General features: G+C 43.7%; 2 protein-coding genes across 10 annotated transcripts in view; both read right to left on the bottom strand.

Moving 5' to 3' along the window:
- The window catches only part of fgd4a (FYVE, RhoGEF and PH domain containing 4a), a 62,401-nt gene extending 41,420 nt beyond the window's left edge, over nucleotides 1-20,981 (bottom strand). For 2 of the 8 annotated variants that reach the window (XM_042111395.1, XM_042111396.1), the window contains exon 1: nucleotides 11,148-11,217. In XM_042111395.1, coding sequence (XP_041967329.1) covers nucleotides 11,148-11,202 — 55 coding nt within the window. In that variant the 5' untranslated portion in view covers nucleotides 11,203-11,217. Of the gene's footprint in view, nucleotides 1-10,807; nucleotides 10,875-11,147; nucleotides 11,218-13,642; nucleotides 13,677-20,595 lie in introns of those variants that run through there. The other 6 variants (XM_042111393.1, XM_042111392.1, XM_042111400.1 and 3 more) reach the window with 6 other exon arrangements.
- A 4,078-nt stretch (nucleotides 20,982-25,059) lies between these two features.
- bicd1a (bicaudal D homolog 1a) overlaps nucleotides 25,060-27,500 on the bottom strand; it is a 61,643-nt gene continuing 59,202 nt past the window's right edge. The window contains exon 9 of one of the 2 annotated variants that reach the window (XM_042111389.1): nucleotides 25,060-25,179. Coding sequence is in view for 1 of the 2 variants with exons in the window: in XM_042111390.1 (XP_041967324.1) it covers nucleotides 25,174-25,179 (6 nt within the window). In the remaining variant the exon portion in view is untranslated. The remainder of the gene's footprint in view (nucleotides 25,180-27,500) is intronic. The other variant, XM_042111390.1, reaches the window with a different exon arrangement.

Below are 27,500 nucleotides of genomic sequence, written 5' to 3'. Positions count from 1 at the left end.
AGGGTATCCAGAGATCGCTTTCAATGCCTCCTTCTCTATCTCTCTGTCTCTCTCTGTGTCTGTCTGACACACACACACACACCCTCTCTCTGTGTGCCGCTCGAAGCTCGCCTCACACTGAGCAGCTCACTCCCTCTTTTCACCGCATCCTCCTCCTCCTCTCTCTCTCTCTCTCTCTCGCTTCTCTTGCTCATCCCCTCTTTCTCTCCGCCCCTTTTTAACTAGCTCACCCCCGATGACTTCCCCCTCTCCCTCTCTCTCCCTCTAACCCCTCCTTTTGAATCACCCCTCTCTCTCCACCCCCCCCCCCCCCCAGCCCTCTTATTCAGCAGCAGCAGTGTGTGTGTGTGTGTGTGTGTGTGTGTGTAGATAATGACATTCCTGAGGAAAGGCAGCATATGGCAAGGGAACCGCACTCACACACAACCCCTTTCTTTATGTATGTACGTGTGTGTGTGTGTGTGTGTGTGTGTGTGAGACACATGGACAATCGACCCTATTGTGGCGAGTGAAGGGGAAGGCCAGTGAGAGAGGGAGGCGAGAGGGAGGCTATACCATGTATAACCACACACACACACACACACACACACACACACACACACACACACACACACATTATTGTGGCGAGTGAAGGGGAAGGCCAGTGAGAGAGGGAGGCGAGAGGGGGGGGGGGGGGGGGGGTGCAGATAGAGAGAGCAGCAGAGGGAGCTCTGGAGGACCCAAGGTCCGGTCCACTGCTCCGCCACCAACCAGCACTCTGATCCCACAGAGGGGATGAATGGGGACAGAGAGAGAGAGAGAGAGAGAGAGAGAGAGAGAGAGACCAATGGGATGGGTAAGAAACGGAAGAGGAGGGGTGGAAATCAGGTGAAGAAAGAGAGAGAGAGTGAGAGAGAGAGAGAGAGAGACCAATGGGATGGGAAGGAAACGGAAGAGGTAAAGGAGGGGTGGAAAACAGGTGGAGAAAGAGAGAGAGAGAGAGAGAGAGAGAGAGAGAGAGGACAGATAGAGAAGAGGTCAGAAACAGGAGAGAGACAGAGAGAGACAGAAAGAGAATAAAAGCTCTTCCACTATTATTTAAGGACAATCCACAAGAGAAAGTGATGGAAAGAAGAGAAAAGAGAAGAGAGGTGGAGGAGGGAGAGAGGGAGAGAGGGAGAGAGGAAGAGAGAAGAGAAGAGAAGAGAGGTGGAGGAGGGAGAGAGGAAGAGAGTAGATGAGAAAGAGAGAAGCATGATGGAGAGAAATGAGAAGGAAGCATGACACACGTGGCAGGAGAGGCCAGAGGAAAAGAGCAGAGAGGAAATGAGAGAAAAAGGACGCCGAGGGACATAAGTATGAGAGAGAGAGAGAGGAGAGGAACTGAAGAAGAGAGAGAGAGGGAGGAGAGGAACTGAAGGAGAGAGAGAGAAGGAGGAGAGGAGAGGAACTGAAGAAGAGAGAGAGAGGGAGGAGAGGAGAGGAACTGAAGGAGAGAGAGAGAGGGAGGAGAGGAGAGGAACTGAAGGAGAGAGGGGGAGGAGAGGAAAAGAGAGAGAAAGGACAGGAATAGTTATATAACAGGAATAGTTATAGGAATAGTGTAGGTGTTTTTGCACCACTACAGGAATAGTTATAGGAATAGTGTAGGTGTTTTTGCACCACTACAGGAATAGTTATAGGAATAGTGTAGGTGTTTTTGCACCACTACAGGAATAGTTATAGGAATAGTGTAGGTGTTTTTGCACCACTACAGGAATAGTTATAGGAATAGTGTAGGTGTTTTTGCACCACTACAGGAATAGTTATAGGAATAGTGTAGGTGTTTTTGCACCACTACTTCTCTGCTTCATCAGCCCTGTCCTACCCCCCAACCCCCCACCCCCCCTCTCCGCTCTGACCCATTAGTTTGCATGCTATTTTACGGAGGTGGGTGACTGTGAATGTGTGAAACCACATCATTTGTGCATTTTCAGAGGATTCTGCAGGGGTGAGAGAGTGCGGTGAAACTGTCAATAGTTCTCTAAATGTGGCTTCCTCCTGAGGTCCTAAGAAACGGACTGCAGAAAATGATCATGTATATTTAACCATGTATAGCCACACACACACACACACACACACACACACAGACACACACACACACACCACACTCACTCATACAACCCCCCCCCCCCCACACACACACACACAGCGCACACACACACACACAATTCTCTTGATTTCTATGCTGTCCACCTCTCCCTTTCCCACCGACTGCCGCTCCTTCCCTGACCGCCAAGCTCTGAGCTCTTCTCAGCTCTTCCCATCTCTAATGGAACCTGACAAGCCTCTTCCTCTGACTTAGCCACCAGGCATTGATGTGTCAAAAGACCAATAGAGGGTCAGCCCCCCACCCCACACTGTCCCTCTTCCCCTATCGTGGTCCTTCCTCCAGCCCTCTGCTTTTCTCCTGCACCCCCCCCCCCCCCTTTCTCTCTGGGGCCCATGACAGCCCTCATTAAACACCCACACAATTAGTTCTGTGGCCTGGGTTCTTCCAATCAGTCTTCCAGTAATGCCTCAGTGTGTCTGCGTGTGTGTGTGTGTGTGTGTCTGTGTGTTTGTGTTTGTGTGTGTGTGTGTGTTTGTGTGTGTGTGTGTGTGTGTGTGTGTGTGTGTGTGTGTGTGTGTGTGTGTGTGTGTGTGTGTGTGAGACAGAGAGAGAGGTTAGAATATTTGCAATTGTGCAAGTGTTTAGTTCTGAATAAATGTAAATGGCTCGGCCTGTGTGCCTAAGCACATATTTACGAGGGCACGTCTGTGTGTGTGTATGTTTATGTGTGTGTGTGTGTGTGTGTGTGTGTGTGTGTGTGTGTGTGTGTGTGTGTGTGTGTGTCTGTGTGTCTTGAGTGTGTAACATCACACCTCTGCCGCAGGGTAGATTATGTGACAAAAGCCATATTCATCACCGGACCCTAATGACTACATAGCTCTGGACTAGTAAACTCCCATTAACCAGGTCACTCTGGGAGCAGAGGCGGAGGGAGCAGAGATGCCTGTGGAACTGGGAGAGTGCTGGCCAGGGCTGGGAAATGCTAGGCAGGTGAGATATCTGGAGATTGTGCTTTTTCATCCATGGCAAACGTTCAAAAGGCTCAAAGGCAGGCTCAAAGGTTAAAAACAAACGACAAACATTCAAACAAGTTTAAAAAATGTCTATAACTGTGTCAATCACGGAAGGTAGACTGTCCCATACCCTCTAGCAATATGCTTTGAAATTTGTTGTCTACATACATACAGTATATGCATTTGTGTGAGAAGGTAATATCTGTACATGGGTCAATGACGTGACAAGGTAAAATACTCATTTAAACCAAGACATAGTACATTAAAGTGAACAAATGGTTGAAACATGTGTTGTGCCTAATTATTCTATTAAACAATAAACTTTTTGAAGTATTTATTCACATTTTCACATTTTGTATTAATAAATAAGTTCAGGGTTTGTGCCCTTATATTTTATAAAACTTAGCAAGACACAAGCACTATTACATCTAAAAATTCAGGTTTTGCGACCAAAACATACGTCTAAGCTTATTTACGATCTGCCAGCCACCTACTTTGCGTTTTTCTCACTCCAAGGTGAGGTTATGAAATCGCTGCTCTTTCGCTATGAATGAATGGAATGTATGTGTTGGATAATTCAATGCAATATGCAGAGAAATGACTAGCAGTAAAAAGTATTGAGTGGGGTTGTGCTGGGATATTGCCACTCGTGATGACTCATGGAATGCCTCTCGTCCGATCAGAAATTAATAAATAGTTCGACTGGATCTAACTGTTGTATTCATTATACTATAACTACAAACTTCTTTATTCAGCAGAAACTGAATAATTGAACTTTAAATAATAAAAACCCGGTCTGTCAATAATCAATAATCCCCATGATGGCAGTTCCCCCAACACCACCTGTCAGCACTCGAGCCTTGCTCTCCTATTCCCTTGATGGATGATGGGGCCTTTGAGATTGATGGGAAAGAAGCATGAGGCTACTAATGAGACACTGCACATGATCTCCATGAACCTCCCCTTTATGCCCCACACTCTTAAAATGAATGCATTGAAAATAACACAATTGTGTTGTTTTTAACACATCTCTATGTCCAGATAAGGACAACAAAATTTGTGTTGTTTCCAACGCATTACTTTTGTTATGCTGTGTACACTCTTACGACAAATGTGTTAAAAATAACACAACTTGTGTTGTTTTTTAACACATCTCTATGTTCAGATAGGGACAACACATTTTTTAGTTGTTTCTAACACATTCGTTAGAGTGCATAGGACATCCTTTGGTTCCAAATGGGTTCTTCAGAGTGATGCCATAGAAGAACCTTTTGTTGTGCTTCAAAGAACCCTCAAGCTGATAGTCCTTTGAAGAACCATTTAAGAATGGCAAACAGGCATGACAATAGTCATTTTGAAGAACCATTTCCAATATGAAGAACCTTTCACTTGATGTAAAGGTTCAACAGAAAGTCATGGTTCTTTATTGAACCATATAGTGATGATAGTGAAGATATATTTTTAGAGTATATGCAGAAAAGGAAGAGAGGAGTCACACCCTTCTTCAACAGGATATCAAACCTGCACCCTGACCACAACGCATAAGAGCCAGACCTCTTGGTATGGCAGCTAGAGTGCACAATCAATTGTAGAGTATAAGTATAAGTATAAGTATATATACTCTTTTGATCCCGTGAGGGAAATTTGGTCTCTGCATTTATCCCAATCCGTGAATTAGTGAAACACACTCAGCACACAGTGAACACACAGTGAGGTGAAGCACACACTAATCCCGGCGCAGTGAGCTGCCTGCAACAACAGCGGCGCTCGGGGAGCAGTGAGGGGTTAGGTGCCTTGCTCAAGAGCACTTCAGCCGTTCCCACTGGTCAGGGATTGAACCAGCAACCCTCTGGTTACAAGCCTGAAACCCTAACCAGTCCACGACTTCCCAGAGAGGACTATCAGTAGACAATGTGTTTACTCCGTTTGCACCATTGTGATGTTGCTGAATCCTACTGAGTTGGAACGTTGGAAGGGGTCCTTAAGCTTTGAGCTTTGTCCTTAGTATTGTGCCACGTTTTTACATGTTAATGATGAATGGTAAACACTGTAGCAAACCATACTTTAATAATTCAAATAGCAACACCATCAAAGGCCCATGCACTAGCCTATCCTCTAAATGCCCTGTAACAGGATCAAACAAAGAGGGATACTGGGGACAGGCAGGGGGAGATGGCAGGCAGGGGTAGATGGGGGCAGACACTGAGGGCTGGAGGGCCCAGACAGGGAGGAGAGGCGTGGGGGAAGGGGAGCGGCGTCTGTGGATGAGGCATCCTAAGAGGAAACAGGAAGAGCATAATTCTGCAGCTCACCCAGAAAGTACCGCTTTTCCGGCTTATTTTAGAAATCCAATTAAGTGTATGAGTCAGCCGCGAGCCTGTGGCTTGGCAAAAAATGCAGAGAGTATGCTATGCATACACACACACACACACACACACACACACACACCCACACACACCACCCATCACACAGGTTATGTGAGTATAGTATAGTGTGGGTTCACTCCTTTCAGTGTATTACTGAGAAATTTACAGACACAATGTACACAAACACGGAGTAAAGGTGCCATTCCTGCTTTCTGTCCGTTAATAACATGCAGCACCCCCCCGCCCCATGTTCCACTGATTGGTATGACAACGCTCATCTCCACGGTGACATTTAACATCCCCTCTCCGTCACTGACATTGTACCAGTGACAAATGATGAGGTATGGGTACCTTGGTATTCTAAGCACACACACACACACACTCTCTCTCTCTCTCACTCCTGCATGTAGGCACATCACACACATGCACCACCCCCCCCCCCCCCCACACACACACACACACACGATTTCCTACTAGTAATGGGCTCATTAGTGAAGAGTTGTGAGCTATGAAAAAGCCCAACCAACAAAACAGGTCTTAAATATTCATTCCTATGTGATTTGGCAGGTGTGAGGGTGACCTTTGACTAATACGCACGTGGACACCTGTATATATGACACACACACACACACACACGCACACAGTGTGACTGTGATACTGTTTAAGTGACCTCATTCTGGAGCAGACATGGTGTGGAGCAGCAGTTGAACAGTGAAAGCCAATTACCGGCACTACATTTAATCTGCCACCAGACACACTGTACAAGGAACTCACACGCACATGCACTCCCCATACACACACACACACACACACACACACACACACACACACACACACACACACACACACACACACAGCTCTCCCCATACACACACACACACACACACACAGACACACACAAACAAACAAACACACACACTTAATCTGCTGCCAGATATCCTGTACAGGGCAAGATATATCACCTACCCTGCTGCTACGTTGCCATTATCTAATTTGACATTGTTCTAATCTACATTAGTCCACAACTACTACAGCCCATCACATCAGACAGGCACACTTGAAGTGAACTGAAATTGAAAAACCATTAAACCAGTAAGCCAAGCCCCCCCATCCCCCCCCCCCCCCCACACACACACACACAACCAGAACCTAAAAAACACTAACGCTAATCTTGCTTGCCAATGCACGGGCCATCTGAGGCCGTGTCCTGTCCTGCTCCTGCCCCGCTTCTGCCCCACACTGCCCTGTGTTGCCCAGGGGCCTTTTAAGCAGGAAATTCATTAGCTGTTCACACACTCAATCACCAGTAACAGCGCTCTCAAAAGTCTCTCTGCTCTCTGTCTCAAATCTAATCATGAGCCAGATTAATGGCAGCCACTTTCATGCTGGGTCATGTCTGACATGACCGTGTTGGCAGTAGCTGTCTGCTACACTACAACATGAAGAGAGACAAACCATCTGAAGCACACAGTGGTCCAAATTTGTCCGTATTGATCTGTTGTCTGCAGTAATTTTCACAATGACTTGCATGTGTGCCCCCTGGTGGCTGACTGAAGCACTGCATCCCCAGATGTTCATCCTCTGAGAGGCTTTTGGTGGATCGTATCACTGAGGGCAAACACGCGCTGTGGGATTTCTGGGTCAAAGATTAAACCTGATCCCTGATCCTGGAACGGGCTTAAGATGAATATCCACTGACGTGCTGGGTTCAGCAGCGTGTAAGCTGTGCTGTTTGAGTAAAAGCAAGAGTTAATATTCTGTCTCCCCCTCACCCCTCCTTCCCTTGTGTGTGTGTGTGTGTGTGTGTGTCTGTGTGTGTTTTCATGTCTCTCTTGATACTGGAACAATGCATCTGCTCAAAGCCCACTAAACAGGAGGCCTTCCCTTTCCTGCCTCAAAAAAGGTGAAGGGGGTTAACTACACACACACACACACACACACACACACAGACACACACAGACACACACAGACACACACAGACACACACACACACACACACACACAGAGGGTCCTTGCCAAGTGGAGTAGGTATGTGGGATTTGCTCTAGGGAACAGAACAGGGGACATTCACCAACTCTAGTCTAAGGCCTAGTCCACACGTACCAAACCGATCTTTTTTTCCTCCGTCTTCCCTGGAACCGTATCAAGAATATTTGCGTCCAAACGGATCCATCTCAACACGACTCAACACATTACTTCATACCCCAGGCCTATAGGTGGCACTGTGTCTTCACAGAAATTCACCAAAACTTGCGCTTTAAAAACAGACAGAATAGGCTACGGCGAAATGGCTAGTGCAAGGAAACCAGAATTGTTTGTGTGGACTGATGGTGAACTGTCAACTGTAGCCAACCGTAAAACTAATAAACTTTATTTTATGGTTTGTGAAGGGTGCAGTCCCGTCCTTTATTTGGCTAACGCAGGTAGGCCTACTAATCACCTTTACTTTCTTTGGTTGTAGGATAGTCCGTGATTCACTATGTTTTGGCTATCACCGCAATTAGGATACTAAACGCAAGGCTTACCCAAGTTCTAGGCTATTCTGTCGCCACATTTATAATATTGCTATAAAACCTTCGTTAGTAACAGTCAATACTTTTGCCTGCATCAAATCGTGCATTCGCATTCAGTGTGCTACCATCGGCTTAACGTGAGTTCTTAGCGTCTTTGTATGCTTATATCTGATTTCACTCGACTGTGAATGCATGTATATGTGTTATAAGACATGTAAAATAAATGAATGACACTGGCACTACGCACAAATTAATGTAGCCTAAACTTACACCGCACTTTCCTAATAACTTAAGTTCTCTCGCGTCACTGACAGTAGCTAGAATGCATAAAAAAACACTGGGAAAAACAGTGTTCAGTCCACCAAGTCATAAGCTATCGGCGCTGCGCAGCATCAGTTGTGATATTTATCTTAACGGAGTGTAATCGTAGGTAATGTCATGTATGAAAACTAGTATTGTTAGGCAATACTATAAGTGCAAGTCCAGGGCAGCTGAGGTGTGGCGATGACATCATCGATACGCAAGCAGGATGTACGGTTTCGCTGTCTAAACGAACTCAAACGGGCTACGGTTTCAGATTTCTCCACTCTGGGACCAGGTTTCAGAAAAGTGCGGTTTCGGGCAGTGCGTTTACAGGATTCGTTTGGATGCTCGGCCAAGACGAAGCAAAACCTCTGCGTTTAACCTAAAAAGCGTCTCCGTGTGGACAGGCCCTAATTAATCTAAAACAGTAGACCCTCAGGGCCCGTCCACACGGAGGCGCTGCGCAGCACCAGTTGTGAAACGCTTTTAAATAAATAAATACACACACAGTAATATATATTCTTTGGAAAAAGCAAAGCAATTTGATAGTAGTCAGTAATTTCTTTCTTTGGAAATACAGTCATTTCTGTCTTTGGCAAAATCAGCTTTTTCACAACTTCATGTTCATCTGGTGGCCATTGTATTTTGCTTCTTTTTTTCCTGGCTAAAAATACTGTATTCAAAACAGCAAATTATTTGGGAAAAAATCACTATTTTTGGTTTCAACATTGCTCACATGTTTACTGTGTATTTCAACTTCGCTCTGTATATGACTTTCACTCTTGTATGGAAATATACATAGAAGCCCATGAAAGACAGAAGAGCTTTAGGTTTTGAGCAACAGTGTGTGTATGATCCAAAATGTCATGACAAAAGTGTTTATAATGTGAGGCAAATGCTTGCTTTAAAGATGTGTTGATGACATTTTGAATGTTGTGTGTCATTTTGCTGGAGATTTGAGGCATTTTGCATATAGTGTGAGCAATTGTGGGTTTTGTGTGTAGAGTTTAAAAAAAATAGACACAGAGTTGAACATGTGTGTAAACAGTTATAAAAAACTGTATTACGGGTTGGACCTACACACACAAATTCTTTCTCTCTCTCTCTCTGTCTCTCTCTCACACACAAATCCAAACCCTGCCCACACACACACAAAGGAGTGGTCTTCATGGAGGATCAATTGGATTCAAGAATGAGAGAGAGAGAGAGAGAGAAAGATGTGCAAATACTCCACTGACCAGCAGCTGTTGGTTAAACCATACTTAATCTGAAAGTAATAGAGGACAGGGGTTAAAGTGAGAGAACAGACGGGAGAGAGACAGAGAGAGAGATAAAGAGAGAGAGAGAGAGAGAGAATGAGAGAAAGAGAAAGTGAGAGAGAGAAGAGCAGGATTAAAATGGATGAGTGGCATGTTTGCTTTGTAGAATGGAGCCTAGATTGAGTTTATGCACACGTGTGTATGCATTTGTCTATGTCCTCAACACTCCTAAGCTTCAAATCATTGCTCCAACACACGCACACACGCACGCACACACACACACACACACACACACACACACACACACTCACACACACACACACACACACACACACACACACACACACACACACACCACCAACCCTCATAGTATGCATTCACATATACACACTCATTACATGCTCATTTATTTGTTCTCTATGTTTCGTTTACCCAGTGAGGAATAGGAACTATATGCCAACAACTACTTTACCCATAAATATACACACAGAGAGAGAGAAAATATAAGTATACCAACCATAAAATTATCCATGGCCACTAACCACCACTCTTGCCTAATGTTCAGCTCTCTCCTCTCATCACTAGAGTCCCTGCTGCTAGCCACAACCCAGGGGCAAAAGCCACTGGCATCTACTGGAACAACCTAAGAAAATCACAGCCTTTCACCACAAACCAACTCTAAACTTAATCCTGAGTGGAGCCTGCATCACGACCTACCACAGGTCCACTCTGAAGATTAGCTGCCACTCTTGGGCCATTTCCGATCTAAGTGAAAGCTGTCAGGCCTCATACAAAGTTCTTCATTTCAAATTAATTTAAAAAATTGCCATGGTTACAAGGTGACTCACCAGAGACCGCATCACAAATAATGTTTTTAACATCTACAGTAAAGACACTTCTTAATTATGAAGAAGCTTTTCCATAGCTTTTCATAGTGCCTTTACTAAACATTACTACAAATGGAAATGTTTCAAAGATCAAGAACTTCTCAAAAGCCCATGTTTGGTCTATCTCCTTTTAAACTCAGAGCTCTGTGTCATTAACTGACTACTCGTTCACTCTAATTAAGTTGTAAATTTAAAGCGTTCAGTCTAAATTTCCCACTCAAGCTCACCTACAACACTCACACACCCACACTCAAACAAACACACACACACACACACACACACACACACACACACACACACACACACACACACACACACACACACACACACACACACACACACACACAGCCCTGCCCGCTCCATGCTCTTGTCTCAGTAGGAAGGTGCCACTGTACCTCTGGATCTCCAGAAACAGTATTTCCGTCGTCGTTTCATCCTGCCGGTAGACTACAGCTGCCTACTGTCCGCCATGAGCCTGATTACTAATGTCTTGTTAGCCACGGTCTCATTCAGCCTCATGCAGCCTAAATCCATGAGGCCAGCCTTTCCCTGTTTCCTGTGGAAAGCAGCGTTGCGTGTGTGTGTGTGTGTGTGTGTGTGTGTGTGTGTGTGTGTGTGTGTGTGTGTGTGTGTATGTATGTGTGTGTACGCAAGCTGATGTTGGACAATCAAGTTTACACTCCAACCATCTTCCCGCTACAAATGCTGAGGGACACCAGCACAGTGTTCACCTACCCGAAGCCACGCAGCGGAGGCAAGACCTCCAGTGCCCACTGCCCAGGCAGTCCATTGCCTTCCCATCAGCCTCTTGGGCCGTCCACCGATAAACAAACAAGTAATAAATTAAATGAGCATGCGACTCCACAAAGGACGAAGGAAGGGAATGTTTGAGAGAGCTGGAGAGCAAGAGAGAGAGGGAGAGAAAAGAAGAGAGAGAGAAAGAGAGAGAAAAGGAGAGAGAGAGAGAGAGAGAGAGAGAGAGAGAGAGGAAGAAACACACACAATAACTCCTATGAATGAATAGCTGACAAAAATATCCCAAAAGCCATTGTCCCTCCCTCTCTGTCTCTCTCTCTCCCTCTCCTGTCTATCTCACTCACTTCAGTGGACCATCTATTCTTCACTTACTATGAAATGACCCAAGAGCTCCACATGTCCACAACTACGCACAAACAAATGTGTTGACTAGAATAGGATTATATTTGCTTGCTGAATGTGTGTAAGTATTCTGTTCAACTGAATCGACTTATGTGCTGCCCTAACAGTCCACGGAGGAAACTACAGACAAAAGACAGGAAGCAGTGGAGTAGCAAGGGAAAACATGCCACACTCTCAGCCAACACACACACACACACACACACACACACACACACACACACACACACAAGCACTCACCTTCAGACACACACACACACACACACACACTTAACTCAAACACTGAGCTCAAACTATTGCATGAGAGGAGCATGCTGCCATAGAAGGAGAGAGTGTGTGTGCGTGTGAGCGTGTGTGAGAGAGAGAGAGAGAGAGAGAGAGAGAGAGAGAGAGAGAGAGGAAGAGAGAGACAGGGGGTGAGAGAGAGAGGAAGGGGGGGGGGGGGGGGTCCCATGGCTTTTGGTCTCTCAGGGACCTTCTTTCACTTTCTATCAGTTGTTTCCCAGAAGTGCTGTGATTTGGAGGAATGCGAAGAAGTTATTGATGCTAATGTACTCATATGGGTATGGTATTCTTGAGGGTTTGTGTGTTAAGATGGTCAATGATAGCCTCAGTCAGACCTTCTCTATTGTAATGGAGAGTGGGTCTGGAAAAGGGTCATTGACTTTCGACTTCCAGCAGAGGCGCAACAGTGACATTAAACTTAAACTGGTGCATTACGTAAACTCTTACCAAATAGTTTCAGAAGTGTAGCAATCTCATAGACAACGTTTTAAATGAAGTTGTTTACTCAATTCCAAAGAAATACACGTCCATCCCGGATTAGTGTTTGTATTTGCGTGCCGGTGTTTTAGGAACATTGGAAATGGGCTTCAATGGCTTCGGTTCGCATGGGTATTCCCAGGCTAGGTCAGTGAAGAACACGGACCATGATTTATAAGGAACATGATTAATCATCTGAAATATCTTAAAAAAAAAAAGTCCAATAGACTAAAAGGTTGATTCATTTAATCACAAGAAAATCTGCTTCACCTCATTGCATCTGAATACACAAATATGTTGTTGCACACTGCCCCCTTGTGGAGAGAACTCTCAGCAAGCCATAACAACCAATTATGTTAAGACATGCTCAAAGTTTCTGAACACGCATGCACCTACACACAGACCAATTCAAATCAGGAAACCCTCTGGGCTGTCTGAAATGGTTGAGTTGTGTGCACTGGGAAAAGATTAATGGTGTTGCACGGCGTTGCACAGCGTTGCGTAAGATGATCTATCCAGTGGTCTGGAACTGCAGTGGAGCCTGTGGCTTTCATAGGCAGGTACAAGCCTGTTGAGCTAGGCCCTTATCTAAAAACTTTTACTAGAAAGTTCTTGGGAGTAACTCCAGTTGTGTGTGTATTTTGTGTGTGTGTGTGTATGAGAGAGAGAGAGAGAAAGTCTGTGTGTTTGTGTGTGTGTGTGTGTGTGTGTGTGTGTTAACTCAAAAGCCATTTAGATGAAAAGATAGCAAAAACAAACACAGAAATGCAGCAGTTAGGGAGTGTGATTATATGTCAGAGAGGAGATGAGAGACTACATGAGAGAGATTATGTAAGACAAAAAAAGGATAAACCAAGAACTAAAGACAGGGGAACGGACAGAGTAGCAGAGAAAAAGAGAGAAATAACAGAGAGAGAGAGAGAGAGAGAGAGAGAGAGAGAGAGAGAGAGAGAGAGAGAGAGAGGGAGAGTGCAGGGGAAAAAGGAATGCTCAGCCAGATTATCCACATCCTGTGCAGTGTGCTGTGAGCTGCCAACACCCACTGTGATTACAAACTCACAGGAGACCCGATTAGGGTGCGCCCACTCTAAGCCAATCAAATGCCCTCTCTGCTCTACAAATGCGCTCAGTCAACCAATCATTGCTTACCCGGTGACCTCTGGTTCCCACCTATTCATCCAAACACACCACAAGTGCCCTCCTGTGACCTGACCAGCGGAGGCGAGCGCCTCCCCAGTGGGGCAGCAGACAAAGCAGACGTCGCTCGTAAACGAGATAGCGAGCGAGCGAGGAACTCTTCTTACGTAACCAACCTTTTAGCTGTGACTCCATGATTGGGTCCACCAGGCGAACAGCACACGGTCCCGTGCTCAGTGCTCAGGCAGTAATCTCCCAGCAGCAGCAGCAGCAGCAGCAGCAGCAGCACACCAGCATCACAAGGTAGCAATGGCTCACTGGTCAGCTTGTTTTAGCCTCTGAGCAAGCACACAAACACACACACACACACACACACACACACACAACACTCTCCCTCTCACACACACACTCACTCACACACACACACACACACACACACACACACACACACACACACACACACACACACACACACACAGGCACTCAAGAACTCCTGACCACCCGATCGATGACAGTAGACTGTCTGTGGCAAGTGCAAGTGCACTAAGTAAGTGCAATCCCTGTACCAGATCCAAGCCAGCTCAGGTCCGGGTGCTGATCACAGTAAGCCTGCTCTCTCTGTGTCGTTGTCTCTGCCGTGCCATGTATACCAGTAGATCCCTCACACTGCCCCACACACCGTCAAAAACAGAAGTTCAAGCTGCAGTGCTGTGTGTGCCACCACTTTGTCGCTTCCCTCCCAGGAACGCTGAGGATCACGGGTGATGCAGGAGAGTTCATCTTCCCCGATTTGCCATTCCTGACATTCAGATTGGATAAATCACCAGAGGTTTTAAAAAAAAAAAAAAAAATAAGGAGCTGTTTTGTTGCAGCGTCTCTCTTGAGAGCTGCAGGGCTAAGACCTGTCACATGATGAGGGTTAGGGCAGACAGGGCTCAAAGCAGCAATGACGACAACAACAACAACAGCAACAACAACATCGGTTATATTGCCGCAGACGTGCACAAATGCTACATCATGCTACTGTGTGGTGCAGTCCCAAGATGCACTGCTCCTCCACTGTCGGTAAGAGCACAATCGGGCCTATTGTCACAGCCGAGGAACAGAGGAAGAGCTTGCGCTGAGAAGAAAGCCAGAATGCTTACAGAGAAGCAGCCTACTGTGGGACAGAGCAAAATGGAAATACAGTACACAGAGACAGAGAGAGACTCTCACTCACTCTTTTATATAAACTCCATGTTCAATTGCTAATGTACATATGGACAGTATTCACAAGCACATAGTATTAACACAGACAAAAAACAAACACAAGTGCGAGCACACACACACACACACACACAATCAAGCCTACGTAGAGATGCATACATGCAAATCTATACAGTGTTTCTGACTGTATCGCTAGGCTCAAACATAGTTACTGTCCACAGACAGGGGGAGCCCATATAACTGGGTCTGAGCAGAGACACTGGCTCACTATCTGTTTGGGGAGCCATGACATTACTCACAGAAGTAGAGCACCTCTCATTCCACTTGTGTTCCATTGTCGTTTGACAGAAACATAAATGTGTGTGTGTGTGTGTATTTCTAAGCAATAGAGAAAGCTATGAAAGTTCATATGAGATGTGTGTATCTGTGTGTGCTTTTCTTTTTCATTTACATGTACTGTAGGAAGGACATTTAGTACTCGGGTCCCGGGTCCCAGGTGATTGAACATAGCCCCTAACTCCACCCCCCCCCATTTCTACTTTTACATAGAAATAAAAAGTAAAACAAATTAAAAATGGGTAAAACAAATATATAAATTGTAATTATGGGATGTATTTCTTAGTCTAACAGCAGATGGGAAGAATTTGTTCCTCATTCTGGTTGTCTTTGTCTAAATGCTGCGTAGCCTCTTGCCTGATGGGAGAGTGCAGGATGAGGGAGGCTCTGTTTTTGCACCTGCTGGTGTATATGTCTATAATGTTGGATAGGCTGCAGCCATAGGTCCGCTGAGCCAGCTTAACCACCTGCTGCAGAGCCCATGTCTGCAGCAGAGCAGCTGCCATAATACACCGTAATGCAGGAGGAGAGAATGCTCTCCACTCCGCACCTGTAAAAGGAGGTGAGGATGGTAGGACACAGATCAGCCTGCTTCAACAACAAGTAGAGGCGCTGATGGGCTTTCTTAAAGGAGAATTCCTGTGATTTTTCACGTAGATCTCTCGATCTCTCGAGGTCACTGTTGGCTGCAGCAACTCGAGCTAGGTACAACCGATTGTTTTAATTTTTTTCTCCTAACAACAGTACTCCGAGACCTTGAGATCTGTATGAAAAATTGCCATATTTCTCCTTTAACAAGGCATGTTGTGTTCTAGCTCCATTTCAGATCATTTGAGATGTGCACCCCCTGATATTTGAAGCAGGAAACAACTTCAACCTCTGTCAGTGTGGAGTGGGAGGAGGATAGATACAGTAGATAGATAGATACTTTATTGATCCCTAGGGGAAATTCAAGGTCACAGTAGCATACAGACAACATACACACACACACATTCACTAACAGCAAAAAAAGTAATTAAAAGTATACAATATAAAAAACACAACTAAGCAATAAGGACTGTAGAAGATAAAGAATATACTAATATACTAAAATACAAATTATCCTACGAAGGGGATCCTACAACCATTTCCTTTGTTTTCTTTACATTCAGCTGTGTGTGTGTGTGTGTGTCATGACATGTGTCTACCTACTGTACCAGCGAGAGAGAATTTCAGCAGTTTGTAGGTGTGTGCGTCTGTGCGAGTAACTGCAGTATAGTTCACATGTGTATTGTGTGGGGGAGTGTGAGTACTTAACACAGATGTGTATTTGTTTAGACAAATGTATTGTTGTGGTCATGGCAGGCTATGGCTACAGGGAGAGGTATTTTACCCACAACAAAGACCCATCATTAGCTGCTGCAAACGCGCTCGCGCACGCACACACACACACACACACACGATACATACCATTTACATAGAGATGTTAGTGTTTATTTACTGTAAATGATTAATTACTGCTTTATGAATCAACATCATTTCATTACACACACACAAAGGTAAGCTAGCTATCATTCATGCCATCCAACTTTGCTGTTTGTTTTGTTGCTATACACACACAACTTCTCTTGTAGGCACACTGTCCAGGTCATATGAAGTGTGGGCCCTTTGAGTTCTCTTAAGAGACATTTAAACCTTCAGAATGTTTAGAGTTTAGAACAAAATATTCTAATATGCCATTCTGAACATTCTGATCAAAACATTCTGATCCACTCCAGATCAGTTGATTTTCCACAATCCCATTTATATTTGGTTTTAAAATGTGATCTGGTCACAAGTGCTCAGTGCTAAGTTATACATGTGTAAACAATCACCAAGACACATTGTGATCCAATCACTCAAATTGCCAAGTTAGTCTGAGACCAACATACCTTTTGTAGTGTAAAAACACTTCAGTTTTAGCCCACAAACAAAAGTAAAATGTAATAATTATACTTCAAATCTGATAGTTATTAACTTAAAAGGGATACCAGGCAAGCCTGATGCTTTTTCTCTACGAAGCTCCCCCTACCGCCTGTACGTGTCGATACGTGTGCGAGCCCTCTCTGGCTTCACCGGCTCTGCCATTATACACACGTTTGCAACAATCGCTAGCGTTTCGCTAGCCTGCCTCTGTGCTGGGGATGCAGGATGTAAACTGATCCTGCTTCTCGCGATGTCTGAGACTTATAATGTGTCTTCTTTCACACATAAACTTCTCAGAAAACTTAAATAGAACACAAACTCTTAGACTGACAATAGCATAACTGACAAGGACATGGCACAAACCTGACAAGAGACAAAATAATCCAGCAAAGCACACAAGACAGGGTTTAAATACACAACACTTAACAAGACTGACAAGGCACAGGTGGAAAGCAATCAAGACAATAATTAGGGAACATGGCTCAGGTGAGGGGCGGAGACAAGGAACAAAAGCACATGACAAGGGTAAACAAAGTAGCACATGGTTCGGAACACAGGAAGTAACAAAGAACAGAAGACATGGCAAAATACAAAGACAAACCACTACAGGGCACAAACATAATACACAAGATACACAAGAAATATGAACCTGGGTCTAGAGATCCAGGGCAGGATCGTGACACATTTAGCCTATAAGACAAGGCTTAAAAGACCATGTTATTACCTGCTACATCTCTGTTTTGATCAAGATCCAGTGGTAGTAGTACATTGTAGTAATAATAAGTTAAGTAAGGGATAACGGCCGCCGAGGTGTCCCATTATATGGACGAGGCGGAGGCAAAGAACTCCCCGAAGCGCAGTGGACGCCGAGTGCATTCATTCTAACAGCGGTTAGAAGCGTTCTTAAGGTTAGGGGTGTGAGGATTTACACGGGCAACTAGCATGCTAGCTCAGTTCGCCTCTGTTACATGTACACATTGACCCAGACATGCAGCAGGACCCCACGAACACGGCAGTCACTAAGTCACAACTCTCATTTGGGAAATTCATGGACCAGTATCTGTAGTCACCTGAGAGCACAGGCATGACTCACTGGGCCTCAGGCTAGTGGCGAAACCATCACAAAAGGATCATGTCAGGAGAAAAAAAAAATCTGCCAAAAATTGGAATAGTTAGATTTGAGCTTAGTGCTGTATCAAAAGATACATGCCATGTCAGGCAATTACACAGTGGTGGTGTGGGGTAGGCTACTAGGTCTGCACAACGATTGCAATTGCAATCTTAGATTAACTAACAACTTCTCTGACCACTTCTGCATAATTTATTGGAATGCTGAAATGTACACTTTTTTTTACCTTATCTGAAGTGAAACTGAAGTGAAATGCTTTGTGGTTGGGAACTTACAGTATTGCATAACTATGGCTTAGGCTATTTGCACAAATATTTCCATCCATAGATACAAATAAGCAAGTCTGAATTGTGTTTCAAAGTGCACTAGATTGATGCAATTAGACGTTAAAATACATAACGTTTTCTTCCCGGGGGACCATGCCCCCGGACGCCACTAGGATGACACAACATCAGAGGAACACATGTTCAGCCAATAACATTTTTTTTTTATTTTCTATTTCTATTTTGTTTGTTAAGGATTACAATTTATGTAAATCTGTGTTTCTCATTCTTTAGAATTTCAGTGGTCCTAGTAGATCCCTTTGGTACCCTGATGTTAATTTAACTCTGGGTCCCTGGTCCCAACACAGAACCACTGATGGTATGAAATTGTACAATTTTTAATTGTTTTGCTGCACAGTAATGAGGCTGAACGAGCTAAACAAAACAGCTATGGTTGGTTGACAGCTCTGCTCTTCACTCAACACATGCAAGCCATGTATAAAAGAACAGCAGATCTTACCAGATAGGATAATATGAAGAAGCATGCATCTGTACAATAAGTGGTGGAGTAATTCTGTTTTGAAATTGTAGCATTCTACATGGTCTCCAACTTTGGGCTGTAATTCAATTCTAATATATTCTAATGTCATGTCAGAACATACATTTTTGTTAATTGCTTAGTCATAGAGTAGGCCTATCCCACCAGCATGATTCATATATTGCCAGATTCCAGACAATCCCACCTTCACGGACATTATTTCTACTGCAAAAATATGCACTATTTGCATGGCCTACTACAGAGTAGCCTAGCCCAGTGGTTTTCAAAGTGGGGGCCGTGAGGGGTTGCCAGGGGGGCCTCAGCAAGTTGGAAGGAAAAATAATAGCAACAAATAAATACATTTGAACATTTTTAAATATGCCCATTACTATGAGGGTTGATATACAATGCCATTATAATAATGTGACGCATATCTGAATATTATATTCACAATGACTGGGAATAATAGTACAGGGATAGCTCTCATATAGCAGAAAGCCCCAAATACCCAAATACAATTTTTACACACTGTATGCTCCACCGCAAAGTGCTTGTGGCTAAAATAATTCTTAGTATTAGCTTAATGTATTTTTACATTTGCCGTAGTATTGTCGATGGGGTTAACACATCAAGGGGGTCCTTGGCCAGAACCTAGTGGTATTTGGGGGGTCTTGTCATGGAAAAGTTTGGGAACCCCTGGACTAGCCTACTCTCAGTGAGGATAAATTCTCCATGGTGTAGGCCAGTGTTTCTTAACTGGTGGTCGGTCGGGACCCAAAAGTGGGTCGCAGAACCGTTCTGGTTGGGTTGTGGAGCTAGTGGTAAAAATTAAATTAAATTAAATTAAATACTACCTTATTAGATGTACTATTGGACCGCTATTTTAACAGACTTTACTCATGGCCAATATACAATGTTTATGTGACCGGTCATGTTAGATGCCTGAATATTTGAGGATATGGATTCACTTAAATTGAGAATAAAATAGGACAGAGGATGGAACCCCCAGTGTGTGGTGTGCAGTGCACATGAGAGCATGAAACCATAAAAACTAAAATGCCACATGTAAATAAGGCACCCCTGTCAAAGTCAAACTGTCGAGTACTTGGAAAGATGACAACAGTTTACGACCTCAGAAATGTAGCACCTTCCTCATGTTCATAGAGTCGCGACCCATATATATATTAGCGTTGAAGCCAGCGGATTTGGTGAGCTACATGGTGACACACAAAGCGTCTGTAGACCTACTTGTTTGGAACATGCGGATGTTTGGCATTAAGAACCACTGGTGTAGGTAGGCAACGTTGCAGGCTACAGCGCTTTCATAATGGCCAGTTGAGACATGCCTACCTGCTAACAACACAGCATAGCTCTCACATTCTCTGAGCCAGAACTCGCGGCAGTTTTATAAGTAGGGCCTATGCACTCAGTATTTACAAGTATAATTTGCCTAATGACTAGGCTATTAAACGACCACACTTCCAACTTTATCCAATGATTAAAACTCGTGACCGTGGCCAATACACCACGTAGACATACATAACTCCTATAAACTCCATAACCTCAATGAAAGCCATGATGACTATCCCAAGTAATTTTTCAACATTCAGTCGGGAACATTGTTTGTATATTCAGAGCTGTAAATAAAACACCTCTTTTCGGAATAAAAACATACACCTTTCTGACTTTCCTTGCAGCCAGTAGGTAACATACCTTCACATTCTTCATGTTGATCCTCCGATGATCCCATGAGCGACGACTTTTTTCTTCTAAAAGCGGCGCGCCGAAAGTCACTCATTTTGGTCTGGTTTAGTGGTCGTACCAACATGGAAAGTATTCCGAGTTTGAGGAGTGGGATATCCGCATAAGAAACAACCACATGCGAAAACAGATAACGTATCCCGTGGGAGACAGGTATCTGGCCCGAGTCACGTTCCTTAAGCTATCGCCACAGGCTACCAGGACAATGCAAGAAAGGCAGTCGGAAGCGCTTTTCTGCCCACCGTGTACTTTGCTTTGAAGGGTTCGGCAGTCAACTCCGCTGGACGCTAAATCAGGTTCAAAGTCACAACAGGACTGTACGGCGTTGCTTTCATCATCATCCGCTTAACTCACCTGGTCTGGCCCGCCCTGTTTATTTACACACAAAACTCTGGGCGCGCGCACCCCATCGCAATGACTAGAACAAGTTCACCCTCTGCTGTTCAGCCACACACTCACTCCAAAGTTATTCTGGTAGAGTCAGAGTGAAGTTTCACACATTTATAATTACACAATCGTAACTAGGCTATGATAATTTCCATTTTCAAAAAAAATGAAGGGGTAACAGAAATATGTAGAAATTGGCAAAAAAGTAATGTTATGACCCCATAAATCTGTCATATAAAATAGATTATGTTTTATCACTTCCTTATTGCACACACAAATTTGTAATACATTAAATAAAAGAAGAAACAATACATAGACTGCCAGATATTGGTGTTGTGCGATTGATAAAGACATGCATCCAAACCTTCCTTTTGAGAGACAGTTGTTTATTTTATAATTAAACAGATAATACAGGACTGCAAAAGGAATAGGAAACACATACAGTAAAACCTAGACCAGCATATTGCCATTTTATTTTTTATATATAGTTTATCTCTCTCAGATGTTGATTGGTCTTTTTTTATTGATTGATTAGTGTCACCAACACACTCATAGAAGCCAGGGTAATTCCATTGTCCCCTTATGCAAACTAAAGGGGCTGCTGTAATTCCAAGAGACATCAGCGTACACTGAAGTTTCTCTTTGAAAAGATATGAATAATAGTAGGGATATTAGGGGAAAAACCAAACTGATGTGTAATAAAGTCACACTCACTCCACAACCCACAATCTCTCACAAACACACAGACACACACACATACACACACACACATGCCCATGCACAAACGGTTAAATTCTCTTGCCAATGCATATTTGTTTCCACCAGAACAGATGAGAGTCACAGACATGTAAACTTTTCTTTAATAGGCTATAGGCATAAGATGTTGCCAGATAAGGTGTTTATTTTAGCCTGGAAAAACCCAGACAAACCTTTAGGAAATTTGAATTTGCTCTGCAGGTCCGTCAGGCAAAGACGCCATTCACTCCAATGTTCCTAATACCCGGGCACCAATCACAACAGTTGAGGCAAGCTGAACATGATGACATCAAAGCAGTTTTTGATAAAACATTAGTTTGTTAAGATGTTTTTTTCCGTTGCTCTGCATATTATATGTCATCTCCTTCATTGGGCAAGGCACCTAACCCCTCACTGTTCCCCGAGCGGCACTGTAGCAGGCAGCTCACTGCGTCGGGATTAGTGTGTGCTTCACCTCACTGTGTGTTCACTGTGTGCTGTGTGTGTTTCACTAATTCACGGATTGGGATAAATGCAGAGACCAAATTTCCCTCACGGGATCAAAAGAGTATATATACTTATACTTATATACTCATTGCTCTGATTGGTTTTAGGTCTATCCAATTATGTTCAGAGGCATTTTGATCGGCGTCCTTTGGTGAAGCCCCTTGGAAGCCCCTTGGCTTTGTTCAGACCCAATCTCAATTTCAATTGGTGCTAACCAGGCTATGTTTATTCTGCACTGCCCCTCTGAATCCATTGATTTCAGGAAGATGAAGTTTGACATGCCTCAAGGATCATTTGCTCAAGGTGTAAGAGCCATAAAAGAACAAATCATGCAACGGGAAGGAGACCTTTTCCAATGGTCTGGATTGGACTATGCCCTACTCACCATGAAATAGAAACCTACAGAAACATGACAACTCAAACCCATACAAACTTTTCATTGTCTAAGTATTCATTTCCTGCAATCATCATCATTTAAACGCTGGTGGTTTTTGTGTAAAACATTATCTCTCAGAAAAGATGTGATCTTGAATTGTGGTCTTGAAACACACAATCATTTCCCACTGATCATACTTCTCTTTTATACCTGGAAAGCATTTGAGATTATTTCCAGAGAGAGGGGGGGGGGGAGAGAGAGAGAGGGATAAAGAGAGAGAGAGGGAGGATGAGAGGGAGAGAGAGAGGAAGAGAGAGAGGAAGAGACAGATCCAGTGTCCTTTGGTCTCTCAGGGAGACAACACCTGGCTTAGGTCTCCTAAAGGTTAAATCAGAGTTTAACATCATGGTGCAGCTTGTGCTAATTTCAGTGATGTCATTACACTGAACACAGGTACAGGTTACCGGCAACAGCATCAGAGTTGACCAATGCTCGTTAGGAAGGACACATCACAATCAGCAGATCCTTCTCAGACTGGTGGAACTGGTGGTCCAGTTCTGGTGAGTATCTGGTTGACCTGTACTATTTCAGGGCCACATTCTTTCTAGTGTCGCACTCAACATCTGGTGAAAACATGATGAAGAGCAACAGGTCATCTTTACAAAGGTCATTTCCCAGACACTCTTATGACTACAGGTAATTTTTACAAGGTTTTGTCAGACACTCTCATGACAACAGGTCATCTTTACAAGGTCAATTATCGGACACTCTTATGACTACAGGTAATTTTTACAAGGTAATTTATCAGACACTCTTATGACAACAGGTAATTTTCACAAGGTAATTTATCAGACACTCTTATGACAACAGGTCATTTTTACAAGGTCATTTATCAGACACTCTTATGACAACAGGTCATTTTTACAAGGTCATTTATCAGACACTGTTATGCCTACTGAGACAGTCCGAGTTAAGTGCCTTGCTCAAGGGCACAATGGTGAGCAGCCCCTGGTATTGAGAGTTGAGAAATGGTAGATACATGTACGTGTTTGTTTTTTTTTTGGGGGGGGGGGGGGGCTGTAGGCAGTTAATATCAGAACACTGGGAAATATATAATTTGCCCTTTATAGCATAGCATTTCCCCTTTATAGCATAGCATTTCCTTTTTATAGAGGTTTGACATTGGGGCAAGGCTATGTGTTCAACTCACATGAGTGAGTAAGGGTGAATATCATTTTTTAGCTCAGTCATACCCCCCACCTGAACTTCACTTCTCAGTTATGAACTATTCTTGTTTTACTCACACACATACGCTTAGTGCAATCAGTTTCAGACACTCTCTCTCAACTATCTGACTACTCTCTCTCTCTCTCTCAATCCAAAAGCCTCACCAAACCAGTGGTTAAACAAATTTAACACAAGTATAAAATATAATCTTTGTGTGTATTGTAAATAACATAAACATTTAATAAAATATATTAAAAAAAACAAATACCTCAAATATAGGCTAGACATTATATCTGAATCAACCCAATTCAGTCACTTGAATTCAAATACTATACCATTCAAATCTCTCATCAATACTTTCCTGCTATTTAAAAAAAAAAAATCACTAGGACATGTCTCACATGAGTTTAAGACCTGAGGGCTTCAAAATGCTTCATATTCTAACATTCTTTTTCAACTGAGCATGATCATGAAAACTACATACTCAAACAGCATTGTGAATTTCAGCATCTCACAACTGATAACTCTTTCTCACTGTGCTGTCCTATACTGATGATGATGAATAGCAACTTAATACCCCAACCTTGCAACACCCACACTTAACATATCTTGTAACTTTCAGTTGAGTGTCTTCTTTAACATTTGTTTTAAAATCTACAAACAATTACTCAAAATTAAACTTGTTTCAATAAAAAAGGCAAAAAAGGCAAAAAAAAGCAGCTGGTCTCCAACAAATCCAAGTATCAATATCACAGCAAGGCTGTTCTTCTTGAACTGAGTCCAAAACAATAATACCAATCAAGAACTGAAATATCACACAACAATCCATTAATATTCACCATGAATAAATAAACACAAATAAATATATTAATAAGTATTTATGTGTTGCAGTTCACTCCATTCTTGGACACTTACCACCCCAGTCAACTGAAGCCCGAGTTTGTTGCCATGACGGCTCTGCAGAAAGGGAAGGGCCTTGTTGAGGTCAGAGAAACTTGGATATCTGACTGTGTGTGCGTGTGTGTGTGTGGGGTGGAGTGGGGAGGGGGGGGGGTTCACTTGAGATACAGGTACTGACCAGGCTGAGTTTCTCTGTTTATGCATGTGTGTGTGTGTGTGTGTGTGTGTGTGTGTGTGTGTGTGTGTGTGTGTGTGTGTGTGTGCATGAGTGTGCGCCTTATGGTCTGGTTGGGAAGGCTGTCTGGGCCAGACATCTGAAGGGTTCACAGGGGGAGAGGGCACTTCGGTTCCCAGCGCTGGCTGAAGCCATCCGGTCCTCCCGGAGAACCACCTCCACATTAGGACTGCCGCAAGATGGAACACAGCAGAATGAGGGAGAGGAAGAACAAACAGATGAACACGAAAGAGAAGGGAAAGAACAAGGGAAGAACATGGTACATTAATATACCTGCTACAAGCTCTGTGAAAATATCAGCCTTGCAAAACATAAACCTACACAGGGTCAGGGTTTGAGAGGGACTGGGAGAGACTGGGCTACTGGTGAATCGGAACAGGAAGGACGGACGAGTCACTTCCTGTTGAGACAACTCAATCAGGAAAGCGGGATCAAGAGAACAAATACTGTAGGTAAGGTGGAGGAGTGTCTACAAAGACACGAGGGAAGGATGTATCAGTCAGGGCATGCTTGCCTCGACTCAAAGGAAATGAGTCACCAGAAGAACAAGAGGGACCAAGTAGATTGACCAGTGAGTGTGTTAAAGAAAGAGGCCCATATACGCAGGCATGGAGAGGGGGACAGAAGAGATAGAGAGAAAGAGAGATAAGGAGAAAGAGTGAGTAGCTAGCATGAATAAAAGGAGAAACCCGGAGAGTTTTCACATAGATCTCTGTTTCACGAGGTCACTGAATACTGTCGGTACGAAACAAACCCGAAACCAATCGCTTTTACCTAGCTCCAGCTGCTACAGCCAGCAGCTAACGCAGCCAGGCAGTTACAGCGCTACACTCTGGGGGCATTTGGGAGCTCACAGTCACAGACATGCCCCCAGAGTCTACCGCTGTAGCTGCCTGGCTATGTTAGCTGCTGGCAGTAACAACTCGTAGCAATCGGAAAACCGATTGTTTCCCTTTTTTTTTTCACCGACAGACCTCGGTGACCTCAAGAAACGGAGATTTATGTGAAAACTCGCCGGGTTTCTCCTTTAAGTGCATGTGGGGCAGGGTGAGTTGTAACGGAGCAGAAAGCTAAGCAAGGCCACAGACACTTTTCTCTCCTTAGCATTAACTGGGTCTATTCAGGTCCCTCACATATTCTCTGCACATAAATATACAACACAACTACCTCTATTTTTTTTTTTATATATATATGTCCTATATTTCTATTTTGATACATACATGTTCTATATTTCAGTCTTGCACTTTAATTTAATGTTTATTGTCTATGGCTATGTCTATAGTATGTCTATGTCTGTATTTAAAGCATGTCTATGTCTGCATGGGAAAGTAAGAAACGAAATTTCAATTCTTTGTATGACCAGTGCATGTAAAGAAATTGACAATAAAAGCCGACTTGACTTGACTTGACTTGATGAAAATTTGTTTAAAGAACATGCACATCTGTGTGTCTTTCCTGTGTACATCCTGTGCACATCCTGTGCAAATTACTGTAAATATGGACATTCTCTGAATCAAGAGTCCTGAGTTCTGATCAGCCGTGTGATCAAAAGGTCGTCAGGGTAACATTTACAGAAACCCATAGGTAGATAGAAATGCAACTTTAATTGAATCATACCTTATGCAAATCGAGGGTTAGTCCACCCCCATTTATCAAATTGAATTTATATGTGTATTATAAGATTGAATGTGCATTTCAAGTGTTTCCTGTCAGGATTTCTTATTTGAATAGTTAAAATGTATATTAAAAGGTTAGATGGAAACCCAGCTACTGATATTACCACTGCAGTGTGGGAGGTTCGTCTGAGCAGTAAGTAACAGTGGACCATACGAGAGCAAAAAAACTCAAAACCTTATTTGTGCCAGGCCAGCCTGTGCTAGCACACACACACACACACATACACACACAAACTAGCACACACACCCACACACGTACATGCAAACACACACACACACACACACACACACACAAACTAGCACACACACCCACACACGTACATGCAAACACACACACACCCGCACGCACGCACGCACGCACACACACACACACACACACACACACACGTAAACACACACACTCAAACACACAAGCACGTGAGCAACTCTGCTTAGCAAGCAGCTATGCAGCACAGGGGCAGGAGAGGGCCTAATCCTCCACCAAAGACCCAAATAAAGGGGTTAAAGCGTGTCTGGCACTGCATGTACAGTACAGGCAGGGCTGCTGGGAATGGACTGTGCATGCGTGCTCTGCAGAAAACGTTGGTGTGCACCATGTGTATGTGTCTATGTATGTGACAATGCAAGCTCCTGCATATATTTGAATGTGCATGCATATAGGCAAGTAAGTATGTACAACTCTGGAAAAAATGACCACTGCACATTTATCTGATGTCATCCTCAGAATTCTTTTCGTCAGAATTTTTTTTCCCAGAGCTGTATGGATATGTCAGTAGTCTACATGTGTTTGGATATTAAAGTTGGCATGTTATGT

The sequence above is a fragment of the Alosa sapidissima genome, chromosome 11 (assembly GCF_018492685.1).
Source record: "Alosa sapidissima isolate fAloSap1 chromosome 11, fAloSap1.pri, whole genome shotgun sequence".
Lineage (NCBI taxonomy): Eukaryota > Metazoa > Chordata > Actinopteri > Clupeiformes > Clupeidae > Alosa > Alosa sapidissima.
This window is presented reverse-complemented; position numbering and strand designations above follow the sequence as displayed.